Consider the following 16,085-nt stretch of genomic DNA (forward strand, 5'->3'; position numbering starts at 1 on the left):
AAAACATACAGCCATATATAAATGCTAGCCGATGTGGAACAGACCCCTTTGGCAGCCTATAGTGAAACTCTTCTCAGATATTTTTTTTCAATTCGTATTTGAAGGAAATGATCAGTAACATTTAAAAGTTAGTAAAAATAAAGATGTATTTTTTCCTACCAAGATCAACAGACCCTTTGAAATCTATCTATGGCCCCACCACCAGTTAAGGACCCCTTTGCCTTAGAGGTCACCTAGCCTGACCCTCTCATGTACAGATAATTAATTAAATTTGAGACCCAAAGAGGTCAAGGTTCTAGACCAAAATTATACAGCTCAAATATGTAACAAAAGAAAGATTTGAACCCAAAGGTCCTCACTCCTAGTTTTGTGCTCTTTTTATGATGCCGCTCTTCACTGGGAAGAAAGTTATAATACAAGAAAGTCTGAGCCCAAATGATACCACCTTAAAGAATAAAGCTTATAATATCCTATTTAAAAGGACCTGCCTGCTGCTCTAGTCACTTTCAGCTTTTGAGGCCCAAAGCTCTAATAAAAAAAAATTAAAAATCAGGAAAACAAACTAGGTATCAAAAAAAGAATGTTCATTAAATTTATTTTAAGAATTGTCCTAGAAACTCACCCTTAGCAAGTGCACTAATTTTTCAGCTCTACAAATGTTAAGTCTACGTGAAAGATCCTGTAGGAAGAAAAAAAAAACATTCCCTGCCCTCGAGGAACTTCTGTTTCCACTGATGGTTAAGATTATCACTTAGGCACAGGTAACTAAATCCCAGATGGTTTGAGGAGTGGATGGGAGGGAATGAGGGGAGTCTGGAATCAGAAAAGAAGTATTGTTGACGGTGTCACAAGGGCTGAAAATGAAAGAAGCCAACCTTCTAAGGAGGAAGGGGATCACTCTCAGCATAGGACAGCCCGGACAAATGCACAGAAAGGATAGATGGAAACTTGAGTCTAGGGAACAGCTCTACTAGAAGGCTAAAGCATACACTAAATGAAATTGAGTAATATGAAATATACTTGGAAAGATAAGTGAGAGCTAGACCTTGGAAGGCTTTTAAATGTTATCATCAAAAGTTTAGATTTTTCTTAATCCTAGAAGGATAAAAAGTCACTGAGGTTTTCTGCGTGTTGACAGGGTAAGACCTGTGTTTTAAGGATATTAATTTGTTAGCTGTGTGGAGAATAGATTGGAGATGGAAGAGACTAGGAGCATGTTGTAATAAGTGATGAGGGAGGATCTCAGTTAGTGTATTGGTATGTGAGCACAGGGAACAGGGTAAAGGTTTTGTAGAGATGAAGTCAGCAAGGCTTACCAACTAATTGGATGTGGGGAGGAGGAGGGGTGAAAGAGAAAGAGAAGAGTCAAGGATAAATTCAGATTTCAAACTTAAGTGATTAGAAGGATTGTGTTGCCTTCACAAAAATAATCAAATTTGGAAGAGATGTGGGTTTAAGGAAGGAAGATAATGAGTTTAGTTTTAGATATATGATCATAGATTTAGAGCTGAAAGACACCTCAGAGACCATTTACTGCAGTCCCCTAGTTGTACAGTTGAGAACTTGAGTCTAAGAGACTTCAAGTGACTTGCCAGAGGTCACTTGGGAATTAAATGGGAGAGCTAAGGCACTAAGGTCTCTAAACTTTAGCACACTTTCCACTGTAGGTGGAGATATAAGATTCAAGACTGGAATTCAAAATTGAGAGAGTAGAATCACAGAATTTGAAGTTAAAGGAGGCCTTCCTTATTCCCAGAGAGAAAAGGTCATATGAGTGAGTAAAACCATTTAGGGCTGGATAAGAGAGTGTGTGTGTGTGTGTGTGTGTGTGTATACATTTATCCAAGTGTACATGTATAAGCTGTCCCAAGAAAGTCTTAGTGTAATTTTGAGCTTTGGTTGCTTAAAACTGCACTGAGTTTGTAATAGCAAGCAGGGTGGGGCTTTTTGCTGTTTTTTCTTTTGGAATGCTTCTCAGCACCAAGGCAATCAAGCACCTTTGAGTCTTGCCTTTGTTTCAGTCAAGAGTCTTTGATTGAATCAAAGGTCTTTGATGACCTGCTTAAGTCACAATAAAGCCTAAGCCACGTTGTGATGCCCTCTGACCCTGAAGAAGTATATATATACTCCGAGGTTAGCATTTTACTTGGGGGCTCACTCATTGGAAGAGTGTTGGTGTGGAGACTCTGGGTGGCTGTTAAGGAGCCCCACTCCCCCTCAGTTTTGAAAACCCAGATGGTGCTTCTCTCTCTCTCTAGTAACTATGTATGTGTTGATTTGTGTTATTTTGCTCTGTTTATAATTTTTTTTGTAATTTCTGTTTATATTCTCTCTGAAGTCCAGGGTGCTGGCTTTTCCCCCTGAGTTAAGTGAATGATATATGCAAGTGTAATTAAAGTGAGATTCTAAACCCCTTAAAGTTGCTTTCCTTAGAAAAGCACATCAAAGAACCTGTGCTAGCAGTCCTCCTGTGTGTTGGTGTTATGGGCCTTACACAGCCAAAGTAGCTGCAAGTACCATTGTTGTTACAGAGTTTTGGAATATCATGTCTGTGTCTGTGTATAATTGATACACTTGGGAATCGTCTACATCAGGGCTGTCCAAAATGCGGCTCAGGACCGCATGCGGGCCCACAGTGTGATTTATGCGGCCTGCCTACAAACATAGAAATTTACATAAATGCTTTAATAAATGAAGCTGAGCTACCTCAGAGCCCTCACTAAAATGGCAAATCAAAATATATTGTCTATTGTTTCAAGAAAAACCTAAGGTTGGACAGCGCTGATCTACATAGAAACATTTTGAACTCTTTGATGTTAATGATATCCCTAAAGGGAAAAGGTATAAAGATAGGAACAGAGGTTAAGGACAGATAAAAGTTCTTATTTTATAATTTTCTCTTTGTGTATTTAAAATTTCCTATTTGCTGAAAACATTCTGGCTTGTGATAAAACCAAGAACGCTTAGTAACTCTTAGTAAGATATAATTTTTAGATTATCTCTAAGGACCTTTCTTGCTCTCAAATATTTGTGTATGCCTGCATAAGTGACAGAGTCGCTGCAAGCTCTGAAAATGGGCAGGAGAATGAGTCATGACAGTTTACAAAGGCAGCTCAAAAGAGGAATTATAGAAAACTGGCCAGTTGCTTGAGCAGAGTATCTGAGCAAGTTAGTAACTGCTCAGATAATGTGGTAGGCTTCCCAGCAGGGAATGGTTGTGACTTTCTTGAGTGGCTGTATACCTTGAGGACCGTGTGTGTGTGGAAACATTAAGTCCTAGAGGCAAGTTTGTAATCTTAATGCCTGTCAAACAAACCATAATATAGGGTTTTGTTTTTCAAGTAACTTTAAAATTTTTGTATTATGGAAAGCTTAACAACAAGCCAGAGGATTGCATGGTTGAAGATATGGCCACATGTGCACATCCTGCATGATCTTACATAACATCAGACAGAATATTTCACAATAGTTTCTTAGTACATTGCAAACAGAGTTCACCATAACATTTTAAAACCTAACCAACTTCCAGCCAGAGAGAGGAGTTTTGGAAGGCTTGGTAGAAATGAGCTCCTTGTTCCATAGTGTATAACTCTAAAGGATCAGTCTTACATGATCCCTGTGGTTGTCTACATACCTTTAATTGGCATATTGATTTTACTGGTTCTCTCCCACAGCAGGACAAGACTGCAGTTAATACTTATTCAGGATAACAGCTTGTAATGCCAGCTAAGTCTGTTGCTGAGGGAGCCAATCACAGCCCTGTAAGAATACATCTTTCTTCAATATGACAAATAGGTGTTGCATTGAGTAGAGCTCTGGACTTAGATACAGGGAGACCTGAGTTCAAATTCAGTCTCAGACACTTATTTCCTCACCTGTAAAATAGGGATAATAACAGCACCTACCATGCAAAGTTGTGCCTATCAAATGAGATAATATTTGTAAAGCACTTAGCACATGCCTGGCATGTGGGAGGTACCATATAAATGCTTATTCCCTCTCTCCCTGCGGGCTCCCTTCTGCCATTGCCTCTGCTCAGGTTACCTACCCATTTTACTGTGAACAAGGTCTAGGACTGAGCACGTTGCCTTCCCATTTGCTGTTTCTCATCTTCCACACCATCTCCAGACAGCTGGTATCATGCATGGAACACCCAAATTACTTCTAAAACAACAGCTTTTCATCACAACACCCCAGATTGTAGAAGTTGACTGTGCTATCTTGCAGAGCCTTTGTCTTTCATAAATCAGCACTACTCCCAAGACAGGCGGAAGGTTCTCCATTGCAGCAGTTTCTTGGATCTAGTTTTCAGGAGAACTTACCTGAACAAGACTGTGGTTGGATATGGTCCTACTTGATTCTAGCTCTTCCCTACTACATCTTCTATTTTGACTGATGATCAGGGAACACTGAAATATTAGGTATAGCAGTACAAGGTGAACCTGGTGTCACCTTAGATCCCAGGAGAAGTTGCATGCAAGACACCATGAGCTCTTGGCTGTTATAATTCAGATGATCCAGACTATAGTAGGGACCAGAGACAGCCTGACAAGAGTCATCATCACCTAATCTGTGGACCTGCATCACAGGTGTTTTATTTGTAGAAGACATCATTCCCCCCCACTGTTGTGAGAAGACCTTTTATACTTTGGTTTGTGCTGTTCAAGGGCTGCTTATGCTGAGATGGTTTTAAGAATATTTTAGTGGTGGAAGTTCACCTAGGAAATTTTAGGGATCCCACCACCAGGGGGCAGGATGAGGTAAGAAGTAGTACCTGTTTGGTATTGTGGGAAGGGAATCATCTCTTCCTGGGCTGTTCCTTCAAAGGTGCATTGAGGCCATTTCCCTTCCTTGCCCTCTGTGATGTGAGTGCCAGCCCATAAAAAGTTGAAGTTAGATGCTTCACTTTCCCCTCTAGCTGCCCTTTAGGCGAAAGCTTTCCAAGAATGGTTTGCAGTGTTGATTGTTCAGGAGGGGTCAAGTAATGTCATAGTCTTCTTAGGTTATTTTTAATTGATAATTTTAATTTGTACTTTTCAAAAGCTGGTTTTGTGTTTTATGTTCCAAAAATCTTTATCGTATTTTGAACTTGGAGGCTTGGCCTACAATCTTAAGCAAAGATAGAATGTTAGCTCATTTAGGGCTGGAACTGTTTCATTTTTATCCTTGTTTCCTCAGTTCTTATCACAGTTCCTAGTACATAGTTGGTATTTAATAAATGTTTGTTGCTTGCTGGAACACCTAAAGTAACACATTTGAGCTCACAGATGTATCTTTTGGATTCCTCTTAAGTGTTCTGTTATGCCTTCAGAATTTTACTTGACTCAAAAAAGAACATTTCCTTTGGAGCTTGTTACACTGTATATATCTTGTATGTCCTTAGATAAGTGTCCCCATTAGAATATGAGCTTCTTGAGTGCAGGGAAAATGTTTTTGCCTTTCTTTATCGTTAAATGTTAAACTCTGAAATTTTTTCTTATTTAGTTTTGAGCACAATGATGCAAGTTAAACTCCTCCAAGACCTGGCCAAATCTCCCTGCATTTTAGCAAAAATATGCCAGTGCCAAAGTCTCCCTAGAGTTCTTCGTCCAACACTAAAACCACTAAAGGAATTTGAAAAGACAGCGTGCAGGACCGTGACAATAAGTAGAAACTTGGATTTATGCTGTTCTGAAATAGCAGCTGGTGATTTGAAATGTTCATTCCCTGGACACATCAACTGGAAAGTGTCAGCTGCACACATAGTATCTCAGTTGAAGACTGTGTTCTGCAGAGTTGAAAAAAGGAATGTTCCATCCCTGAAATCTTTTGGTACTTCCTGGAAAATGAATCACAAATTAAGTCTATTGTATACTAAGTGGCCTATTAAAACAGTAAAGAGGCATTATTCATCTATACCAACTGGAAAACTAGAAGTTCAACAAATCAAGAGACCACTGAAAGCATCTAGGACCAAACAGCCATCCAGAGCTAACCTTCCACTTTCGCCTGTGAATGAGGTAAAATTCATGTTGTTGCTGAATTCTCTGTTTAATAATAATAATCATGCATTCTAGAGAGCTGTGAATGTAACATGCATCCATATTCTTGTATTCAAGAACCAGCAAATTAAACTGACATAACTGGTTTTCATGGTTAAGACCTTTGACATGCCTAAGAGAAATCAATTCCTAATGTTTTAACTGTTGTTAATAATACATAAGAATACTTAAGTATACATAGGTAAATAATTTCTTAGATATTAGCAATGGAACACTTCAGGGCTTGAAACATGCTGATAGAACTCTTAATTGATGGCCTCTGAGGCTCCTTCCAGCTCTAAATCTATAGTTTTTTAAGTCTGATCCTGGTGTAAGTGTATTCCAGAGATATAAAGGGCAAAATTCAAAGGAATTCTGAAACAACAGAGAGGAAATGAAGAGCATTTACCCACTAACACAATGTTACATGTAATATTTTTGATATTGACATAACTTCATATTTAACATTTTAGATAGAAAATATTTAATAACATCAGAATGTTCTCACAAAACCCATTTTGGTCATGTAGAACATCAGGATTTTGTGGAACACAGTTTGGGGAAATGGCATTAGACTGTCAATATAGTATCCTTTCGTAAGAATAATGATATTTGTATGACAAAATCCAGTCTGCCATCAGGTTTATGGAAACAGCTCATCTGATTTTAGAATTTCACCGTCAAAATGTATATGTTGTATTTTGGCATCATCCGCAAATATGGATAATGGCTCCCTTATCTGTATGAAGTAGGGGGCAATCTGGCAATCCAAGCTGGGAAAGTAATGGGTGGTGTTGTTCAGTTATTTTCCAATTGTGTCCAACTCTGTGACCCTGTTTGGGGTCTTCTTGGCAAAGACACTGGAGTGATTTGCCATTTCCTTCTCCGGCTTATTTTTCAGATGAGGAAACTGAGGTAAATAGGGTTAAATGACTTGACACAGGGTCACACAGCTAGTGAGTGTGAGATCAGACTTCAATTCAAGTCTTCTTGACTCCAGGCCTGGTAGTCTATCTACTGTGCCACCTAGCTGCCACAAACTATATACAGGCAAATAGGAATAATTAAAAGAAGGAAAGCATTAGAGTTTAAAGGAGTTGGGAAAGACTTCCTATAAAATATAGAATTTTAGCTGATGTTTAAAGGAAGCCAGGGAAGCCATTAGGTGGAGAAGGGAGGAAAGAGAATGTTCCAGGCACGGGAGATAGCCAGAAAAAATACCTAGAGCTGAGAGAGAGTATGTGTTTGGTTTGTTGAACAGCAAAGAAGCCGTATCACTGGATTGAAGAGTGCATGGTTTTGGAGTAAAGTGTGAGAAAGCTGGGAAGGTAGGAGGGGCCTGGGTTCTGATGGACTTTGACTGCCAAACAGCATTTTGAATTTGATCCTGGCAATTATAGGGAGCTACTTGAATTTATTAAGCGGGGTGGAGGGGATGATATGGTCAGACCCATGCTTTAGGAAAATTACTTTGGTGGTTGAATAGAAGATAATTAGAGTAGAAAAAGATTTGTGGCAGGCAGACTCCACCAACAAGTTACTTCATTAGTCCAGGTATGAGGTAATGAGGGCCTGGATCAGGGTAGTGGCAGTGTCAGAGGGGAAAAGAGGCTGTATTCAAGAGATACTGGAAAGATGAAACTGACAGGCCTTGGCAGCAGATGGATATGGGAGAGTGAGAAATAATGTAGAATCAAGAATTACCCCTAGCTTGTGAGCCTGATGGACTGGGAGATCGGTGTTACCCTTTATAGTAATAGGGAGCAGGATGGGGAGAAGATTTAGGGGGAAAGACAGTGAGTTTGGTTTTGAATATGTTGTGTTTAAGATGTCTACTGGCCATCTATTTCAAGTAGTCTGAAAGGCACCTGCAGATGTAAGTTTGAAAAAGTCCCCAGAGAGTTTAAGGCAGGACAGGTAGGTTTGCGAATTATCAGCATAGGGTTGGTAATTAAATCTATGGGATTTGATAAGATCACCAGGGGAAGGAGGGAGAAGAGAGGGCAGACCAGCAGGAATCAGTGAGGAGGATTCTAGACAGTGAGAATACTGAAAAAGGGAGAGGCCAGAGTCAAGAAAAGCAGTTAAGAAATTATTACATTGGTTCAGAGGAGATAAGAATCCTGAACTGGGAATAGTGTCTATGTCATTGAAAAGGAAGAGACAGTTGCAGGAGATATTGTGGAGGTAGAATTTATAAGACTTGATGGAAAAATTGGATGTGCGTGGTGGGTGAGGAAGGGAGGAAAGTCAAAGAAAATTCTGAGGTTTTGAACGTGGGTGGTGGGTAAGGTGCTAGTTCCATTGACAGAAATAGAAAAGTTAGGAGAAATCAAATCAAAAAACATTGATTAAGTACCAGGCATTGTGCTAAGTGATGAGGATAGAAAGGCAAAAACACTCTCCTGAGCCCATAATCTAATAGGGGAGTTATGTACAAACAAGATTATATACAGGATAAATTGGAGATAGTCTTAGAGGGAGGTTTGGGGCAGGGGGAGGGGGAAAGGGAAGGATAAAATTTAAATTGTAGGTGGTTTGGAGAAATATAAGGTCAAGTTGTTTTTCTCATTCTCTTTGCCTCCTTATGACTATCACAACTCTGGCATTGCCAGGCCAGATTTACCTAAAGCTTAGGTTTAACTGATGTCTAAGATCTCTTCAGAGATGGGGGGTGATAGAGAAGGTAAAGTGAGAAAGATGTAGACATTCTCATAGTTCACAGGCCCATTATGAGTCTTCAGTATGACGGACACCCATGCTTCTCATTCATGATAAACACTCATGGACCTGTGAATTGAACTGCGGGTTTACCTTGCTTACCGTTATTAATTTGGTTCTTTGGAGCACAGTGATACAGAATTGTAGGTGTAATGAGTCTAGAGTACTATATAAATCCCTGAGGGAAAGACTGCTCACAGAAAAGGGTATGAGAAAAGGGGAGAGTCTGTCAATTGTTCATAGAATACTCTAAGTCCTTTATGACCATTCTGCATTTTGTGTGGGTTGAACACAGGCTTTCTTGTACCTGAAAAGAAAGTAAAGGAAAAAACCCACAATATTAGGTGGAATACTACAGGAAAAAGTTAGTGCCACAAGAATTGTCAAAAAAGGGATAATGGGCCAACCAATCTTTCTACATTGTGCCTGCTATTTGCCATGAACTTTATTGGGAATTAAAAAAAAAAAGGTAAAAGATAGCCCCTGCTCTTGTGATAGTGAGGAGCCCACAATCTAATGGAGGAAACAACATGCTAATAACTATGTACGAACAAACTGTATCTACAGGATCGTTGGAAATAATCAACTGAAGGAAGGCATTAGATTTCAGGGGAATTGGGAAAGACTTCCTGTTGAAGGTGAGATTTTAACTGGCACTTTGTGGAAACTATGAGGGAGAAGAGGAGGCAATGAATGGTATGCTGGATATGTCTTATCATCCTTTTTAGCCTGATAGCTTTCAGAATACCATAAAATGCTAGGAAAAATTAGAGTTCAGTAAGTAGTAAAATTGCAACTGAAATAAATAGCATCAAGGTACAGTGCTTGAAAACTTTCAGTAATATATTACAGAAAATAAAGGAAAAATTCTAGTGATGTTTTTATAATGGGGGAATGAAATATACGTTCCACTCTGTTTTTTCCAACGATAGAACATTGCTTCTTAGAGTTTTAAGTTTTCATTTGGGTAATGCTTCTATTGTACCAGAAGAGCCTATGGACTTAAAAAGTATACTTAACATTTTCTTTAGCTGTCTGGTGCCACCTACTGGAACATCTTTTTTTATCCAGAAAATCATGTGGAATATGTCTTTTAGAGAAAATATTACTGATAGCACCTTATTTGACTTATCCAGTACCATTCCTCGATGGGTTCGGCGCATCCATTTTGAAGCAAGATAATGATCTATAATAATCATCCTTATGCCTAATTCCTGCATTGAATTTTTAACAAAAACCAAACAATCACCATACAAATTTACAGTAGAAAGTTACGCGAAACTGTAGGGGATTCGTAAATTTGATGCTTCACAAAGAGAAAGTTTAAAGATAAAGAGTTAACTAAAACTAGAAATTTTTTTAAAAATTATATTGTGAGTAGAAATTTTTTTTTGTTTTGACAGGGCAATTGGAGTTAAGTGACTTGCCCAGGGTCACACAGCTAGTACATGTGTCAAGTGTCTGAGGCTGGATTTGAACTCAGGTCCTCCTGACTCCAGGGCCAGTGCTCTACTCACTGTACCACCTAGCTGCCCAAGTAGAAATTTTTTAAATTACTTTTTATTGATATTTTATAACACCTACATTACCCAATCTATCCCACCCTCATCTCCCAGAGAGATAGCCTTTATAATAAAAAAAGGAGGGGAAAAAAATCTAGAAACACTAACCAATATTGAAGAAATCTGCTATTATCTTAAGTGTTATATACCCATATCCACCACCCTACCCCCATAACTCCCCCCACAAAAAAGCAAAGAGGGAAGTGCCTTTTCATGAGATAAGATGTTCTTAAGTCCAACTTAAGAATTATCCAGGAGAACTTATCTGATGAGATAATACCCTCACCATTGGAGTAAGTCTTGAGGCAGAGCTGGCCTGGTTTCCAGTGGTTACCTTTGGGCACTTCTACCCGGTTGCTGCTGTGTTTACTTCAGCACCACACCCCACTATCACCTCCACTCCTCCAACTGTCTTCAGATTGAAAATCAAACATCACCACCTTGTTCCTTATTGAGAGTGCTCAAGTCAAATCTGCAAGCATTTGTTAAGCACCTGCTATGTGCCAGACACCTGTGTTAAACACTGGAGATACAAAGAAAGGCAGAAACCGGTAACTGCTCTCAAGGAACTCACAGGCTAATTTCATCTCCACCAATGAAGTATTAAGTACAATTCAAAAAAAGTAGTAAATAGAGGTTATATTGCAAAGAGGGTGTGTTCCAGCACATTCTCTAGTAAACCAACAGTGGAAGTGCTCCCTTCTAGCTCTAACATTCTTGACTCTTAATTATGTACTCGTGATTTTAAACAAGAAGAAATGTTTTCTATTCTTTAAGCAGAAAGTATACCATTCTTTCCAGGATAGATAGTGGGTCAGATTTAAGGAGTAAAACTCATTGCTTATTACTGAACTGTAACACTTTCTCCTTCCTTTTTCCACTGTGGTAAGGATGCTAAGTTGTTAGCACCCTCAGAAGACTTCAAAACCCATAGTAGCTACCTTTTTTCCATGATAGGCCACTTTGAGTTTTGGTAACATAACCCATTTTCTCTTTATCTCCAATAGCTGTAGTTACCCTAATGGTACTTTATTTTGCTTAAGCTGCTCATGAGCACTGCAAGGTGAGTTGACCAAATGTCCTGTGAAGTGTTTCTTATTACCTTTGGGCACTTGATAAAACCAACTCCTGGGTGCTTCAAGGAGAATCTGAGAGCTATCCATGCATATACATGCAACTTTCTTATTTCTTTTGGTTGTGTTTATAGTGAGACTATTAATAGTGATATAGGTCGGTTCCTTCAGGGACATGTGAACTTGATGATAGTTGGAAAAGGATCTTACACTGGCAGTACTGACAGATAAATTGATATTTATAGGCATTATTTTAAAAAATAGGTTATTTTTAACACCCTCTGTCAGTTGGCTTTTTTAGCTCTCATCCCTCAGATTATAGTAGTGGAAAAAAGCCACACAAAGACGTGGGTCGTTTTAAATTTTTCTTTGTTTCATAGCTTTCTAAGACCCCAGCATTCATCACCTGGTGGTCAACCTTCTGATGCTGCATCTCTGTACTAGGCTGGTCCTCAGACAGCAGACTATGCCTAATACTATTCTTGTTGCTTTCCTGTGCTTTTCCAATTTGTCCATGCTTATGCTTTGCTAATGTATGATAGGAAAACCATGACATGGGTTGAGAGTTACTGTTTTATCATAATCACCTAAAAGTATTTGGAAAAGCAAGTGTAAGTTAAGATGTTATGGAAGTGATCAGACACTGGTTGAAATCTTAAGTGGGATTACTCGTCACTTTTTGGAGGTGAATATAGCTGTTCTTTCAAACTGAGCCGTCTTTGTATAGTCAGAACATTAACTAGTTTTAGCAGTGGCTAAAGTCAACATGACATTACGAGGAATGATAAAGATGAGATGATTGCAAATAATTGCAACAGCTTCAATTTGCTCCATTAAAACAAGGCATCAAAATAGGCAATGAGAAAAGACAAAGAAATTGACCTTGATTTTAATGATCTTCCATAAAAATTTGTGATATAAGGCAATTGTGACTTGCTCATCTTTTGGAGAATTATTTTCAGACATATCAAGGCCATATTTGGTGAAAATATGAGAAGAGAATAGGTGGTCTTCATAAAGTTTTATGCAACAGACTACATCTTTAAAGTTACATAACTCACTAAGAGGTATAATGAATACCTAACCCTGATGACTTGAATTCTTGTTAATTAATCACAAAAAAGGTAGGACCTTTCTCTCAATAAAGCAAATTATAGCCTTTGAGGCTCTCCATTGATGAGGAATCTCTCAAGTATATACTAAGGTCATATACAATTTCTTGTTAACTGACTGCTCAGTGACCTTGTGATTGTCATGCAAGGCATAAAAGTAGGAAAATATGTATTATATTTGTCATGAGTGTTTGCTGCTATCATTAAGAATTCCCTAGATCAGGGCTTCTTAATCTTAACCTTTTTTTTGCATGTGTCATGGACCCATTTTTAGAATTACATTTTAAATGCATAAAATAAAGTATATAGATTTACAAGGAAAACAATTCTATTGAAACAGTTATCAAAATATTTTTATAAAAATTCATGGACTCTAGGCCTCATTAAGAACAGATGACCCTGACTCATGAGAACCAGTGACTGAGCAGGTGTTACCCTCTTCATTGGAGCTCTGATTGCTGCTGCTGCTTCTTAATGTCATTTTTTTATGTCATTATGAACTGCAAAGTGTTGGCATCACCCATAACATGAACCACTTTGTTTAAATTTAGGCTTCATTCCTTCTGAATGGGAGAATTGAACCAAGCCTATCACTTCAGGTCTTCATTCTCCCACATTTGGTCAGCCAGTAGGGCATTACATTGCTTGTTGTTTTTTGTTTTGTTTTTGTTGTCTTTGAGGTTTACTTTTTTCTCCTCCGGTGCTGTGTATCAGGCTTTTCACATCCCTGAGGTCAACATTGTCCAGTTAGAACCCTAAAACCATTTAAGTAGAAAAAAGTTCACTAGAAGGTATTTAGGACCTTGCCACTAAAGGGTCTGATAAGAGGAATATCTGCCAGCGTCCCCCACTATGTGATCTGGGTTAATTCTTTTTCTTAAAAGATATTGAAGCCATCCTCAAAACTTAATTGACTTGGGAGCCCAAAGGTCCAGACCATTGACATTAATTCCTGGTCTTCTAGATAAAAACCATGAAGAGATCTAGCTTCTTCCTGATGCTTCATTGGCAAGACCACCATGGTCATCTCAGGCACTCAGCTGAATCAGCACAGAGTCCTTGCTAAATATTTTGGTTGAATAACCATTGCCTGCTATGATGAAGTAAATCTCTATTACCTAACTGTTAGAGGGACTATGATTATCTCATTTAGTTCTAATAATGGTGACTGCTGAACCAGATCTCTTCTTTGCCACCCTCAGTCCCTTTCCTGTATAATACCTATCTGTATTCATCTTGTATTGCCCCAGGCAAATATAAGCTCCTTTGGGGAAGGGACTTTAATACTTATCTTTGTTTTAACAACACCTTGTTAGTAGTATTATATTAATGACTTAGCAAGTATTTCTCAAACTTAATTGTCCTGTGAAGATAGGACTTAAACTTCTTATCTGCTATTGAAGACCAACTAGTTATGTTAATGTCTCCTGAAACAACCCTTCAGTCCACTGGTCCATTGCAGGTACAGAATAAATCAAATGTTAGCCATAGCAGATAAAGGACACCTTCCTCAAATCTGTGTAGCACCAAAAATTAGAGCCTACATGACCTAGTCTTACCCAGGCCCTCTCATTCCTGCAAGGTCATAAGGGAAAAGACACTAAATACAGGACATTCCCAGGTCTACGCTGAGTTGGGGAGGGAGAGAAGGTATAAAGCATTTATTAAGTACCTACTATATGCTAGTCACAGTACTGAGTGCTTTACAAACATACTCTCAGTAAAGCCCCTTGTACTTCATTCCCACCTACCTTTTTATCTGACTGTTCTTTGTACACCTTGTATTATACCTGTGACCTTGTGTGTTTAACCCTTTAGAAATTGCAATTCTGCCAGTGCTAAGTAACAGCTCTGCATTCACAATGTGTAAATAGTAACAAGGAAGCAACAGTACCTGAAGAGGCAGAGAGAAATCTTAACCTCGATCAGGAGTCCATAGGGTGGAAGAATGGACGAACATCATTTGGTGCTAAATGATAGGTATGGGATTAATCTTAGGGAGAAACTGTATTCTCTAAATATAAAACAGAACCTTGTACTATAATAAATAAAGATTTGGATCAGTGAACAAAATGAGACCTTTGTATGTGTGATTCCTGCCTCAGGTGTACTGTCAGCTAGACATTGATCATAGAGACCTGTTACTTTCCTAGTACGTGTGTTTGGGATATGACAAAAAAAAGCCTCCTGAGACTTATCAAACCTAACGCCACTATTCTTGGTAGTACTGCCAGAAGGAATCTAAAAGTCATTACTGAGGCCTATAAAATCCTGGGGAGGAAAGTGATTTCAGGTATACACATGGTGTTCTTATTAGTGCTAGCATTTAAATGTAAAGGCTTCAGAAAACAGTTGGATTTAGGAAGTGAACAATTAGATTGAAAAGAAGGTATCTGTACTTCTGGACCATACCTTAATATAAAGTCATACCAAGTTCTTGATCAGGTATAGAGTATACCTAAAAAGGGCCTAAAGTATATTTACTGGGAGGCTTGTAAAGCTGAACAAGACCACACCAAAGAGGAAAAGATAAAGCTATCTGAATATAGCTAGAAATTTATAGTAGAAAGTACATCCTAGGAAGAAAAACAGCAGTGGAGAGGATTAATAATCCGCAGGAGACAATATCTAAGAGTAAATATGGTAATATGAAGAAATGACTTCTGATCACGATCCACAGAATACAGTCAGTAGGTGAAGTAGTGATCCTAATGCAGGGAGGCAAATTTAAGTTTCATGTGCACTTTATAGGTTAGGCCTTATGACTGGGATATGACAGCTGCATGGCTCAGTGAATAAGAGCTGTGGGACTAGAGTCAGGAAGACCATTCTGAGATACTTATTAGCTATGTAATCCAGGGCAAGTCTCTTAACTGCTGTCTGTCTCAGTTTCCTTAACCTTAAAATGGGGATAATAACAGGACCTAACTCCCAAGGGGGTTGAGAGGATCAAATGAGATAATGTATGTGAAGCACTTAGCACAGGGCCTAGCTCAGAGCAGGCACCCAAATATTCATTGGCTGAATAACTGATGTGGGATCTCAACAATTGAAATTTCCTCTTGGATTCCACCCTTGCCAATAGTAGAGCTAACGCAGCCTCGTAAATCTTGGTCCAGAAAACCTGATGAGGAAACACTCTTCCTTCCTAGGAGGGGAACAGGTTATGAAGAATAGGCAAATAAATTCAGAATATGGCAGGTTGCCTTTTCTCAAATATTTCTCGTTGCTTTTGGGGGGTTGGGTAGCTGGATGGAAACAGAATTAGAGAGAAATTATTGATCAGAAAGCAAAACAATTTAAAAACTAAGCTACTGATACATGATTTTTTTTTTAATGCAATTTATTTATTTAACATATTTGGTTTTCAGCATTGATTTTCACAACAGTTTGAATTACAAATTTTCTCCCCATTTCTGCCCTCCCCCCCACTTCAAGATGGCGTATATTCTGGTTGCCCTGTTCCCCAGTCAGCCCTCCCCTCTATCACCCCCCTCCCCTCTCATCCCCTTATCCCTTCCTTTCTTGTAGGGCAAGATAAATTTCTACGCCCCTTTGCCTGTGTATCTTATTTTTTAGTTGCATACAAAAACTTTT

At 38.7% G+C, this 16,085-nt stretch overlaps 1 protein-coding gene across 4 annotated transcripts in view; it reads left to right on the forward strand.

The window, feature by feature from the left end:
• RMND1 (required for meiotic nuclear division 1 homolog) overlaps window positions 1-16,085 on the forward strand; it is a 51,156-nt gene that overhangs the window by 1,018 nt on the left and 34,053 nt on the right. For 2 of the 4 annotated variants that reach the window (XM_036767021.1, XM_036767023.1), the window contains exon 2: window positions 5,485-5,999. In XM_036767021.1, coding sequence (XP_036622916.1) covers window positions 5,496-5,999 — 504 coding nt within the window. In that variant the 5' untranslated portion in view covers window positions 5,485-5,495. Of the gene's footprint in view, window positions 1-648; window positions 762-1,700; window positions 1,775-5,484; window positions 6,000-16,085 lie in introns of those variants that run through there. The other 2 variants (XM_036767022.1, XM_036767020.1) reach the window with 2 other exon arrangements.

This window comes from Trichosurus vulpecula, chromosome 7 (genome assembly GCF_011100635.1).
Source record: "Trichosurus vulpecula isolate mTriVul1 chromosome 7, mTriVul1.pri, whole genome shotgun sequence".
In the NCBI taxonomy this organism is placed as follows: Eukaryota; Metazoa; Chordata; class Mammalia; order Diprotodontia; family Phalangeridae; genus Trichosurus; species Trichosurus vulpecula.